Source organism: Cebus imitator, unplaced genomic scaffold (assembly GCF_001604975.1).
Source record: "Cebus imitator isolate Cc_AM_T3 unplaced genomic scaffold, Cebus_imitator-1.0 Scaffold241, whole genome shotgun sequence".
Lineage (NCBI taxonomy): Eukaryota > Metazoa > Chordata > Mammalia > Primates > Cebidae > Cebus > Cebus imitator.
This window is the reverse complement of record NW_016107556.1, coordinates 1,831,673-1,845,958: the sequence shown is the minus strand read 5'-3', so window position 1 is coordinate 1,845,958 and position 14,286 is coordinate 1,831,673. Positions and strand designations below refer to the sequence as shown.

At 41.8% G+C, this 14,286-nt stretch overlaps 1 protein-coding gene across 1 annotated transcript in view; it reads left to right on the top strand.

The window, feature by feature from the left end:
• Window positions 1-14,286, top strand: part of FAT3 (FAT atypical cadherin 3) — a 670,902-nt gene that overhangs the window by 646,630 nt on the left and 9,986 nt on the right. Inside the window, exons 23-24 of the mRNA XM_017498438.2 lie at window positions 8,900-9,053; window positions 10,997-11,652. Of these exons, the coding sequence (XP_017353927.1) occupies window positions 8,900-9,053; window positions 10,997-11,652 (810 nt within the window). The remainder of the gene's footprint in view (window positions 1-8,899; window positions 9,054-10,996; window positions 11,653-14,286) is intronic.

The window sequence follows — 14,286 nt, the reverse complement described above, 5'->3', positions numbered from 1 at the left end:
AAAAAAAAAAAAAAAAAAAAAAAAAAAAAAAAAAAAAACACATACCTGTTAAAAAGTGGGGAAGATGGGATTTGATCCAGGTTTGTGGACCCCCTTCCCCACCAGCCTGTACTCTTAACCCTTGCTACTAAAGTGTGTTCCAGAGACCAATAGCAGTGGGCTCACTGGGAATGTTGGAAAGGCAACATCTCAGATCCCACCCCACATCCACGGAATACGAATCTGTATTTTAACAAGATCCCTGGGTGATATAATGATTTATCTCCCTGTCTCTGAACTGCCCTGATTCCTGGGGAAACTTTGACTTTTTGTTTTTTTACTGTGTATAGTGGTTCTCAAACTCTGAGATGCATCAGCATCACCTAAGGACCTTGTTAAAATGAGACCTTGTTACAGAAGACTCTTAATTGCTAATGAAAAGGGAGAATCTATTTACTTGCCTCCAGTATTTGCTGTCCACATCAGGAACTTTCTGCTAGGTCACTGAATCCTATTTGCAAACCTCTGAACTGTGCTACCAGGAAAATTTATCAGTGTAAAGTTCAGGGGAACAAACAAACATGCAGAATCTGAACTGACAAGGGTGGCATTCAGGCATCTGTTTTTAACAAGCCTCCAAGGAATTTCCCTGCACATCCATTGTTTAAGAACCACTGACATTTGGGAATCCTGAAAACTCTATTTGAAGAAATGCAAGTCAGTGGATTCCAGGAAAGGTAAACAGACATAGGATATTCAGGAATTGAGAGTCAGATGCAAAGCCTGCACTTAAAAAAAGAATTGGTATAAAGGTAGAGTTTTGTACCCTAGTCAGAAGATTGGGGTTACTCTGAGCTCCCTTCAAAGATAAGAGTAATCATGTCTGCCACTCCCTCTAAGCAATTGTGAGTATTCAGCCTGTTAAGTCGCATGCAACAACAAGTTCTTGGATGTTGCAAATAGTTTGCATCAAACTGTTTTCAGTAACACTTTGGTGCTACTTTGAATCATGTTTTTCTGAGTACTTTGTGTCCCTAACTTAAGAATCTAGATAAATTTAGTCCGTCAGACTTTAATGAAGTGCCTGCTTGGTGCTGAGCTCTGCGTTGAACTCTGGCTCCTATTGCTTTCTCTGTGACCAGTGGATGCCACCGATGTGGCCTCCCTCTCCTCACAGTTGCTTTAAGGGAACTGAACAGGGTTCCTATACATACTCCACCCACTGGAAGGGAGATGTCAAACTCCCAGTAAATATGCTGTGGTCATAATTTGGCTAAGCTTTTCAGCTCAAGGAAAAAAATTCTCCTGGGTGACTATCTTCTAAATACTGACTAAATCTTATTTTTTGTATGCTGGAAAAACTTCATGGTGACAGCATTAGTAATTATAAACACTAATAGAAAAGCTCAAACCCTAAAGTAGGTTAGGTGCAGATACATACTAGAAGGTGAGAATTGACTGTGTGGCCAATGTTAACACCTTAAAAGTTTCCAAGTATATTGGGCTTGGTCCAATATACAATATATAATATATGAGCCAGCTTTCCTAGGGAAAAAGTCTCACCTTCAATTTTTTTTTTTATTTTACAAGGCCTAAAGTGTTGAATGTACCCTGCTTGGTGAAAGAGAAAAGTCAGAATGACTAAAAGTTGAAATGGCAAAGTAATTTCACCTATAGCAGAGCTCATTCTCCTCATTTGCATCTCACATAACTTACCCAAGAGTTTTCTCATACTAATTGAGATTCACATGGACTAGAGGTTTGGATGTTTCGCAGTCTTCAGCCTGAAAGAATTTAAAAACTCCCATGATTTCCAGTTTGGTTTATGAGCAATACAGAGAGGAAGCTTATTTCAGGATCTATAGTAATTACAATAATTACAACAATAAAGCACCTAATGTTGTGTGCTGCATTGTGGTTTATGAATCCACGAACCTTATTATTACCAATGAAATGAGTATTAGTGAGTCTCATTTATCAGATAAAATAAAGTTCCTAGAGGTCAAGTCATGGTCACACCCAGCTGGTGGGTCACAGCCAAAACCTAAACTTGTACCCAGGGCCTCCCACCATATCACAGCTGCCTCCCCAAGTCATGTAAGTTCTTGGAGTTTCTAAATGAAATCTAATTCAGCAACCATAGTGGTTGATACTGACTTCAGATCCCAAGTGCTAGTTACCCATTTGTCATTATTTCTATCTTTGTACAGCAGGCAGATGTTCCCTTATCAAGGCAGCCAAACCTGATTAGAATGATGTTCATCTACACTGGCAAACAGGGTAGAAAGTTCAAGCCATAACCTGGATGAATCAGGTTGGAAAATGACTTCTAAGTCCAAAGACTAAGACAGGAAGTATCCCGATTATTTGTCTACACAGCCCAAGTTAATGCTATAATTGCTTATACCACTTCTATTTTTGCATTTAATAGTTTTGCAATGCTCTTCTTTGAGCAAGGAAAGGAGGATTCATTTTAACTTTGTCTGGGTGCAGATTTCAAAACCATCTGTATCTGCTGTAACTAGGATTGTAAACAGAAACACAGCTTTGAGGCAAGGCTTAAAAATACACTTCTCATTTTGCCAGGATTTGAGGGAAGGCAGCTATGACTTTGATACACGTATCTCCACATTAGTAGGACCATTTCCTTTCTAAAATCTAAGGACTGGCATACAGTGCATCTGCCACTCATGACAGTGTAACCTTGTGAAACCCATCTTATTGAAGTTTGTTTCCTCATTTATAAAATAACTAACAACAAAACTTATGGCATAGGGTTATTGTAAGAATTAAATGAGATAGAATACACAGAAAATTCTTAGAATTTTTCCCACCACATAAGCTATTGTTCTTGTTAATTATTTCCTTATTTGATATTCTCCCTTCTGAACAAGGAAAAAATCAATTTCTTAACACATCATTGAGATTAACCATTGATATTTTTCTTTCCTATATACAAAAGTGTTATGTATTTGTGATCAAAAATGCCTAGGTATCTCTTAGAATATTCTTCCCTTTATTTGTATTTTATGGCAACGTATGGTAATGCTTGGGAAGAATAGAAACTTTTTATTCTATTATCTTTATTATTTAATGTTGATTTGGTTCCCGGAAGGAGTGTCTGAAATTGTCCATCTCACTGTATCTTATCTGCCTCCTGGAGACTGATGGGAAGTAAGCACAAGCTCTTCTTTCTTATCCCTAGGATGTGATGAGCTCCAGCTCAGTGACAAGTTCTAATACCAACACAGTCATGTAGAAAAATTTGAGAATCATAAAGCCCAGAGTCCAGTTTAAACTCAGTCTCTTACTAGTGTATGTCCTTGAACAAACAGGTTAACCTCTCCAGCAACCCATGGAGTTGGGATGTTAATGAGGCCTCTTCTCTTTCCTTCATAGTATCATTGTGTTCCTTCATAGAATGACTGAAAGTCATTTTAAAACACTACAACAGTAGATTACTTAGTATCATTATGGCTGCTAATGAATGATACTAATATTTTTTAAATGAATAATAGGGCTCATACTAGGATGAGATTGTGATATTTTGTGAGAACAGTCTAATTTTCATAAACCAGTCATTTCACAGAGGCTGAAAAATAGAAATCACCCTTTCATTAAAAAGTCATCTGACTACTTTCTAAAAATTCCAATTGTTTTTCCCTCTTATTATGTTTATATAAAACTCCTCCAAATTTAAATTTCTAAAAGCAAGATTTCTTCCAAAGGACTTCTGCCTCCTTTGCCCCATGGGTTTGCAGTCATAAGATTGCTGCTCTTTTTGATAAACAGAGAGGCTAATGAAGTGTGGTTGTTAGAAATACGGGTCAAGATAATATTGAGCTGTTCAGGACTCAGTAGCCAGACTGCCTGGGTTCAAATCCACACCAACTTTGTGACCATCACAAAGCCATCAGCTTCTCCGTACCTGGGTTGCCTCTTCTACAGCGTGCTTCTACATGGAATTTTTCTTTGTATCCCCACTGGTTGCCATAGTCCCTATTCCAGGGGTGTGCTGGTAAACCAGTTCTCTAAAAATAAAAGCTCTGATTTGTAGTACTTGCCGATTACTGTGGTGTAAATACTTCCACCATGGCTGATGTCAGGCTACACGTGGTTTAATAACTGACCTGCCACATTCCTGAATATTTAACAGTCACCTCTTGGTGACTGGCATCAGCCATACCACCCCCTATGACTTAGGCATTCAATCAGTGTGGATATGTTAGTCAGTCAAGCTGGCTGCTGCATCAAGTAGTGCTAGATAGTCCACAAATGATGATGAAAATGACAAAATTCAGAAGGAAATGTGTGTGAGTGAAACAGTGTTCTAGAAGTAGTGTCTCATTTTAAATTCTGATTTTCCAAGGCAGAGACATCAAATTGCTTCTCTGCCATCAGATCAAAAATCAGTCCCATGACCTGAGTTAGATTCCAGTTTCCATGATAGTGATTTAAATGTCCCTTAGATCTGCACAGCCCCTCCTTGACTCTCCCCTGCCCCCCGGTGCTTCCGATACAGTTTTATCTAAGAAATTGTCAGAGGGTTGCCTAAGAGGAGCTGGAGAGGGAGTTTTCACAGAGTTTACCTACCTTGCCTTGGACTCCCCCCATTCCTGACTTGCCCCCTCATTATCGATGTGCTTTTCTGAGTCCTGTACTGTGGTTAAGATTATATTCTAAAAGAGAATCTAATTCCTCCTCACAAGTTACTCTGTCTAAATGACATGTCATCATGGCCAATGACTAGCCATGTGACACAAAGAAGCATTTTTCCCAATCCCAGCTGCATTCAACAATTTTCATTTCCATTAAGGTGAGCAATTTCCCAAAATGAAAAAAAACTCCAAGTCAGCATAACTTCAAGCAAGCATCTCTCTGAGGCTCAGTCTCTTCTCCTCTGCTTTTTGGCACCAGGAAAGCTGGGGCTACATAGTTTCCTCCACTTGGAAATATATAGCTTTCTCTTGGCTCCTGCACCTGCCTCACGAGGATAAGATTTTCTGTGAACCTATGAACAAGCACACACAATCATTCTTCCTTCTGTACATGGGAGTTATCTGTAACGGGGATTCAGTAAAACATCCATGGGAACATATGCCATTTCAAGCTATACATTTTCAACTATCATATCTATAGAGATCAATATATTTAATCCCAACATCAGACACTGACAACTTTGGAAAAGGAGAAGCCCAAGAGCCCTTCAAGTAAGAGTGAGAATGGTTCTTGGCAGTATTTACCAAAGGTCTTAGATATGGGGAAAGGCTTTTTGGCCACTTCAGGGTGAGGGTGGCATCTTGCTGTTACAAGCCCACTACTGTGGAAGTAAAGTTATTTTTAAATGAGTCATAAGCCCATAGAAGTGAGGAGAATGGGGAAGCAGACAACACCAACACAAGTTTGGGGGTGGAAGGCAGAGACAGGTGGTAAGGAAGAGAGAAGAGAAGTTCTTAGAAAACTGAATTCCAACTGATAGAAGGGACCAAATTCCCAAAAACTCGGGGGGACTGAATTCCCTAAGACTCAGGAACTGGAAGCACCACTTACATCTGAAGGGGAGGAGATAGGGAGAGAAGCTTAAGATAAGAATTGCTGAAAGCAGTTTAGAGGCAGTGAGGATTCAGTCTGGATTCCCACCTTCCCTCTGCACAGCCAGACAGCTCCTTCCCCGATGCGGTGGTGAAGCCTGCAGGTGATGTTCAAATGCAGGATCTCAGGGCTGGAGCATGCCCGACACTGTGCTGCACAGGGGTTAAAGTAAATATGGCGTGCTTATTGGATGCTTAGACTCACAACCACCCATCCTCTGCCACCACCAAGCCTCCCAGTGTTAGAAACCAGGCCATTACCTTCCCTCTGAACAGATAAGCTGTGTCTGGGGAAACTGACCATCCCAAAGCTACTGACTCAGTTTCACAGTCGCTGAGCCCCATTAATGTGCTCAAAGCCTCTCATCAGATTTCTAGTTTTCTATTGGTAAGCTCTTCAATGTGAACTGTTAATCAATAGTTACAAGTAAAGAAATCCTCTCACTTGGAAGATGAAGAATGTATTAGAGTTCTTCAGAGAAGCAGAACCAATAGAAGATATATGCAAATAATCCTCAACTTATGATGGGGTTACATCTCAGTAAATTCTTAAGTTGGAAATACCTTAAGTGAAAAATTTATCTAATACACCTAACTTACCAAACATTATAGCTTAGCCTAGCTTAACTGAAACACATTTCTACTGAATATATATTGCTTTTACACCTTCACAAAGTCAAAAAATCTTAAGTTGAACAATTGTAAGGCAGAGACCATTTGTATATATACATGAGCATGTGCACATACATACATATGGAGAGAAACTGATTTCAGAGAATTGGCTCGTGATCATGTGAGCAGGCTGGCTGGTTGAAAATTCATTTAAGAGTTCATTTTGCAGTCTTGAATTCAAAGTCTGCAGAATAAGCCAGCAGGCTGGAAATTCAGGTAAAATTTCTTCTATGTTACAGTCTTGAGGCGCAGGATTCTTCCTTCATAAGGCCTTGAACTGAATAATAAGGCCCATCCAAATTATGGAGAGTAGCATGTTTCATTTAAAGTTAACTCATTATAAATTTTGTCATATACAAGTGAGACAGACAGCTACAAATAAATTGATAACATCCACAAGTACCCGAATACTTTAATAGCAACAACTAGACTAGTATTTGACCAAACATCTGGCTACCCAAGTTGACACATAAAATTAAATGAGACCAAAACAAAGAAACAAAAAAGCAACTTGGAAAAAACTGCAGGGAGAAAACTCCATAAAAGTATTATCCTCAGACAGTTAAGAGAAGATACCGAAACCACAACACAGGAGCAGGGTGTTATGTGTTTTTTAAAAAATTAGCACACAATAAAAGTTCTTGCAAAATAACAAATTAATGAAAATTTCAGTAAAAGTGGAGATAAACTCTCACAGAAAGTAAAGCAAAACCTCACACATGTAATATAAGAGAGAAAAATAAAATTAGAGGAAGGTCCAGCAGCTCTGCGATCAAAAAAATAGAAGTTCCATAAACAGACAAGAGAAACCAATGCAAAAGAAATTACCAAAAATAAAATAAATTTTCCCAAAGCAAAAGCACAAAAATTTCCAGATTGTAAGAGCCCATTGAGTACCCAGTATTAGCTAAAAATATACCCATATAAAGTACATCATTGCAAAATCTCAGGTAACTGGAAGCAAAAAGATCCGCCAAGATATTAGAGAGGGAAAAAAAAACCCAACTCTGTCACATACAAACTCCAGGAGCCAAAATGACTTTGGATTTCTCAAAAGCAACATGGGGGGATTGCTTTCAATTCTTTACACAATCGAGCTGTCAAAGAAGTGTCAAAGTGAAGTAAAGACATTTTCAGCTATGCAAAGTCTCACTGAATTTTCTTCTTATAAACCTTTTGGAGGAAGTAACTGTGGAATGTGTTCTAGTGAAATGAGAGAATAAACAAAGAAGCAGGCAGACAGGTGATATAGGAATCACCAGATCCAAAAAGGGAGAGCAAGAAAGCAGGGCCAGAAGACAATGTGCAGGGTGGAGCTGGTCAGAGGGCCTCAGGAAAGACTAATTCAGGAGATGAAAATACAGGGAAACAGAGGCAACTAAACACAGAGACCTGGTTGATGAAGAGTTTCTAGTTAAATTAACAAGCAATATTCAGAAGTAAGCCAAAACATGGGATGTTTTTTAACTCTAGGGAAAACAAAAATTTATGCATGAACATAGAAATATAATCAGAGCTAACTACATGGCTTAGCTGCAAAGAACATTTCGTTGTCATCATAATGCTAACACTGATCATTGATTTAACCAAAATTACAATATTGCAATCTATTGGAAGATAGGGGTATCAGAAGAGGTGTTCCTATGTGGTGGGGCTACAAGTTTGAAATATAAAAGCATAGTGGAAAGCCAATAGAAAATGCCTAAAACTAAAAAAAAAATAGTCAAATCCCACAGAAGGAAATATTGAAATACTAAAAGGGATGCCCAAGTTACTTCTGAGGAAGTGTAAATGGAGGGGAAGACTGCTATTGGACAAAATAAAACTTATAGAACTACCTTCCTCTTTACTATGTGCAGGTGTATCTTTTAAAAAATCTTGTGGTTCTTTTTTTTGTAAAGGAGGGATGAACACCCTTGCTAGTTATTCATCCCTTCCATCTGGATAATGCATCTCAAGAGGTGGACAGCACTACTTCCTCTTAGAATCTTACTATATCTTATAGTTAATATTCTCTGTAGTAGAAGTGTATTACTACCGATTTCTGCATGATGGGCTTATGAGTAAAGAAAGTGAAAAAAAATGCAAAAATCAGGATCAGACCAGAGGGGCTGGGCGAAGGCTGGAATTCTTTCCATTTCCCTGTGCATTTGCCAATCTGGGGTTCAATTGAGTTAACAAATATCCTTTTACCTGCTCTCCCTTTGTTTCTTCTCTGGATTGTATTTCAGTACTTGGCTAAGGAGAGAGGGCACAGGAGATAGGACAGTGGCTCAGGAAAGAAGCTGACATGGTATCCATACTACTGCTGTCCACAGGCATCTGCCTTGTGCAGTAGTAGGGTTGGGTAGAAAGCATCGTCCTTTTCATGTTGGGTGCCGTTCTTGAAATCTGTCCCTTGGGTGGGCCTTGTAATTCTTACTAGCATTCATGTGTGTAGTTAATTAGGTGAATTTTTGTGGACTAGCAGGAAATCCGAACTATAACTTGACATTTTTGTGGCAAGATGTTTGAAGCAACCAATTTGCTAATCAGCTTTGGAATTTAGGCCCTAAGACACAGTTCAACAAAGAATTAGGAGGGCATGTGATGACTGAGTCCAAGCACTCAGCTTTATCAGTGGCATCCGTGGCTCATGAGGTCCTCTGTTTCCCCAGGATATCAGTGTACCTGTCTCTCACAGTTTACGGGGAGAAACTGTGAATCTGAGGTTACAGCCTGCTTTCCAAACCCCTGCCGGAATGGAGGATCCTGCGATCCAATAGGAAACACCTTCATCTGCAATTGTAAAGCTGGGCTCACTGGAGTTACGTAAGTGAGATTATATTAGTATCTTTCTCTACATTGTTCTTTATTGCTACAACAAACCAGTAAGCAACTAATAGGGATAAAATATTTACCATTAATAGTATAGGCAAAGGGTTAACATCTGCATGACATGTATAGGGAGTGCTTACAGGTGACTAAAATGTTAACAGGAACTATCTCTGCATAGTGGGGTCAGTTTATCCATAGTAAGCTACTCCTGTCTGGAAGCATCTGACTTGTACAGTAGTAGTGTAGGGGAGAAAGCATCTTCTTCCCCATCTTAGGCTCTGCTCTTGAAACCTGTCCTATTTGTTTACAATAAATTTATATGTTTTATTTTATGCTTCCCTGTATCTTCAAAATTGTGTACGATTACTATGTAGTCCCTAACTAGGGAAAAAAGAAAGTCATCTAGGCAACCTAATAGTTATAATTCTGAGATAGACACACTACCCCATTTCCCCAGAATCCATTAAGCGGACTCTATAAGCCTATTGTTTTTTGGTCATTCTGAGAAATTGAAACTTACCTTTCCTTTGCAAACCTTTTTTCCCCACTAAGAAATAAGCGAAATTAACTGTTTAGCAAAATGAAAGGGACAGTTTAAAATTCCTAGTAAAATGCCACTTTCAGCCATCCTTGATCATTTTAGAAGTATATATAATCTCAAGCAAGCGATATTCTAATTACAGATCAGTCTTATGTATTCATTAGTGCAAATCTCCCGAGGACTTTACCAGGAAATACTTAGCTGACTTTGAATCGTTGGATATAATTTAAAGTAATAAAGCAGCATTTATTTTTAAATACTCGGTGATTCTGACTAATTTCCGACTGACCTCACCTCTGTCTGTTCAAATTAGAGACGTTTGGCTACATTTTAAAAGGTAGATTATCAAAAATATAGGTGATTGGACCTTTTAAATGAACACATCAGAACAATTGCTGAAATAAAGTTAAAAAGAAGGTCTATGTTCTCAAATAATATTAAGCTAAGAAAAAGACTGAAACACTTGCCTTGTAATTATACTCAAAGTGAGCCATGGATTGCTTTAAAAAGAATAAAATTGATTTAATTATTTTTCATTAGAATGCTTTAGTCATTTTTCCTGAAAATCTACGTTAGTATTAGCCTTTAACATAAGCACAGAATGTTGAAGACATGTAGCCCTCCACCCACTCATCCTTTACAGCCCCCAGCTTCCCAGAGGTACCAAAAATTACCGTAGCCATTAGAGGAAAATGTCAGAACCAAAGACTTTCCTCTGGGGAAAACCTGTAACCGATATGTAGATTCACAGCTCTTTGTCTGCAATTCTACAATCCCAAAAGCTCTGAGAACTTAAACGGTTTGGGGTATGCTAGCAGCAAACTAATTTGGTGGCAAAACCTGTTCAAAACTACTGAGGCTCTTTCTACTCCTTATTTCTCTCATTTAGTGTGAATATCCATATGTTTCATGCAGAAACACTGGTGTATTTGATGATGGGATACTACGGCCAGCACCAGTTTCTGCGAGGGGGAGGGGTATTTTACATAATGTAGAAGTTAGGTGCTGTATGTCCTTGCTAAAATTGCACAATTTTAAATTCTGAGATGCATCTGCTCCCAAGGATTTGGAGACCAGTACCTTTTGGATAGCATCTGTTCTTTCTCCCTCTCTCCTCTCCCACCTCAGTCTTTCTTTCCCCCAACCCAGGTAGGACCTTGGAGAGATTGGGTTGAGAGGAACACCTTAAGGCAAGGTGATGACTTTGGGACCACAGTGGCCACAGAAATGCCTAAATTAGTTCCTCCTTCCCTGACCAACCATCTTTGTCCTGCTTCATCTGTACCCTTGAGGTGTATCATTTTCTTTTAAAGGTGTCCATGTTTTCCCAAGCTCCCCTATACCACCGTGTGGGCACAGGTCCTGACGGTGGGGAGGGGATTCTGTGTCCCCACAGGTGTGAGGAGGACATCAACGAGTGCGAGCGAGAGGAGTGTGAGAATGGCGGCTCCTGCGTGAACGTGTTCGGCTCCTTCCTCTGCAACTGCACGCCGGGCTACGTGGGCCAGTACTGCGGGCTGCGCCCCGTGGTGGTGCCCAATATCCAGGCCGGCCACTCCTACGTGGGGAAGGAGGAGCTCATCGGCATCGCCGTGGTGCTCTTCGTCATCTTCATCCTGGTGGTCCTCTTCATCGTCTTCCGCAAGAAGGTGTTCCGCAAGAACTACTCCCGCAACAACATCACGCTGGTGCAGGACCCGGCCACGGCCGCCCTGCTCAACAAGAGCAACGGCATCCCGTTCCGGAACCTGCGCGGCGGCGGGGACGGCCGCAACGTCTACCAGGAGGTGGGGCCCCCGCAGGTCCCCGTGCGCCCCATGGCCTACACGCCCTGCTTCCAGAGCGACTCCAGGAGCAACCTGGATAAGATCGTGGACGGGCTGGGGAGCGAGCACCAGGAGATGACCACGTTTCACCCCGAGTCGCCCCGCATCCTGACAGCCCGGCGGGGCGTGGTCGTGTGCAGCGTGGCCCCCAACCTCCCGGCGGTGTCCCCCTGCCGCTCCGACTGCGACTCCATCCGGAAGAACGGCTGGGACGCCGGAACTGAGAGTGAGTAGGAAGCAGTCGTGCTCACCCCTCTGCGCTTACAGGGAACCTGCGGGGGCGCTGTGCGGGGACGCTAAGCGAAGGGAAAGAGACCCCGCGTCCAGAGCATTCGCTATGACGTGTGCTGCTGTGGAATGTTCACGCCGGGCCTCAAAACGGTCCCGTTTCTGATTCCATTTACACATGGGAGAAATGAAGCTCAGAGAGGGTAACATCATGCGCCCAAGGTCAGGCCGCTAGTAAGAGGCAGTCAGGGCCCCAACGCAAGTCGTCCAGATTCCAAAGTCCATCCTCCTCTCACAATAGCAGGCCGCTCTGGAAGTGCAAAAGGCTAGCCACGTCAGTGATGTGCAGGAGTGGGCTCTGGAAGGCTGGAAGAAGAATGTAGTTCCAGTCTTAGAATGAAGATTTGAGAGAAGCAGATGGGCACTTCAGTTGGACCATGATGAGGAAGAGTCTGGGGAAAGGAGGGCATTCCACTGTAGGAGGGATCCATGTGAGCAGCAGAAAAGCAAGTCGTTTCTTGTTGGCTGGAATGTACAGACCGTGAAACAAGAAGGGGATCCACAAGGCAGGAAAGGTAGTCTGGGCCAGATGGTGGTGTTTCCCTCTTCATTTGGCCTCACACAGCAGCATTCTAGACACAGGGAAGAGCCACAGGTGCAAGTCTTGGGGTGGGAAAGAGCTTGCTGTGTACAAGAACGTAGAGGAGGTCAGTGCAGTTGGAGCTTGCCGAGCACCAGAGAACTGATAACATCTTAACAGCAACACTACTACTACTGCAGGTATTTAAGTAAGTGACTGGCATGGTCTAATTTATCTTTTTAGAGCTGACTCTGGCTGATCCTAAGAAGAAACTGAACAGGCTTTCTTCCCAAAAGGAAAAAAGCAGAGAACCAGTTAGGTAGCCTCTGTGAACATCTAGGTGAGAGATTGTTTTCCCTGCTAGTGTCCATTACAATGAGACTAAGGGACACTCTGCTGTAGCCCGTGACTTCAGGACAAATGGCTTTATATCCCAGTAGCAGTTGTGTCCTAGGCAGCCTTGAAGGCTGTGGTTACAGTACTGTGACATGTGGAGGGACTGAAAGGAAGCAGGAAGGTTTCAGGTGGAGCTGACCACGGGCAACCACGGAGATAAAGGTTTTCTTCATAAAGGAAGGGGGCATTCCTACTGATATCATTAAGCATGAGTAAGACTTCAGTAGAACACTTTGGAGATGGCCTTCCAGAAACAGGAAGCAGCTCAGTGTAGAGGACACAAAGAGTTACCTGAGGGACGTCTGGCTCTGTTGTTCAGGTGAGAGGTCAAGGTTAGACATGAAAGTTTGAACATCATCTGCATTTAGGATGGTGGACTCTGTGTTCTTGCTCTCTTGTTGAGTTCACGCTGCTACAGAGAGGATGGTCAAACCAGGCCTCCAAAAGAACCCTGGAGACACCCACATGTGAGCTTTGGGCAGAAGGGGAGGAAGCAGGCAAGGAGACAAACACTTGGCAACAAAGAGGAGGGAAAAGGAGAGGGTCCCTGTCCAGAAGCCAAGAGAATGTCAAAAAGGTTATCAGTATTGACTACTGTAAAACCGTGAAGGAGGATACAGGCTAAAATAGATGTATACTGACCTTGATGACAAGAGGAATCTTAGCATCTCAAGAACTTCTCAGTAGAGCCATCTAGACAGAAGCCAGAATGCAAGGGTTCAGAACCAAGAGGTTTGGTGAGAAAGCCAGGGCAGCGGGTGAAATGTGAAACACACTGCTGTATGTTTTATCATCTCCTTTATCACGTTGCCCCCATATTGATGCCATTGCCAACCCATCATTCCATGGAGGAAAAAACTCCTTTCAATGGGTGAAATACTCACCCAAGGGCACCTAACTAGCAAAAGGAGACGCCAGGATTAAAACCTGTGCTCTTACCAGCACTGTTCTTGGGAGCTTTGGCAGGAAGGAAGAAGAGTATTTCTTGGTGATAGCCGAGGGCCAAGGATGCATTCTTTCTATTCTAGTGCTACCCCAGTATGCTATCTGCTGATTCTGTCTTTCTGTAGACACATGTATTTTAAGCAGTTGCCCTTGAATTTCTGCCATAAATATATTCCCTCTCAAATTATCTGTTGAGTTAGACTTTACTATAGTCTTGCCAATCCACTAGCTAATAGATTCTTTTATATTTAGCAATAAAAAGGGGGATGGTAAATAGAGGAGTGGAGAAAGGAGTTTTATGCCTGGCACTTCATTCACCCTAGTGGATTATTTGTCATTTCCTTCCTTGTGTTCAGGGCTAAGCTTGTGCACACCCTGTGCTTGTCTGAAGCGCATTTTTACATTTTCTGCAATGTGGCTGTTAGGAGGTGAATTTCTCCCTTGGAATCTCTCTCCACTTGCATGGGTTGTTTATCCAACTCTGGTGCTTTACTGTGGCCTCAGCCTCTGACAGCAGTTGCAGAGCTACCGTGCCTGTTCCTGACATCATCTTTTGTGCAAGAAACGTGATTTCTGTGGCCACAAAGACGAGCAAATGTTCTCTTAATCACAAGTCTGCATCTCTTTATACCATTGCATTCCATGATGATTTGCAGCTTTTCCTGGTGATCACTGCCCTCCCCACTTCCTGATGTGACAGTTTCCAGAATT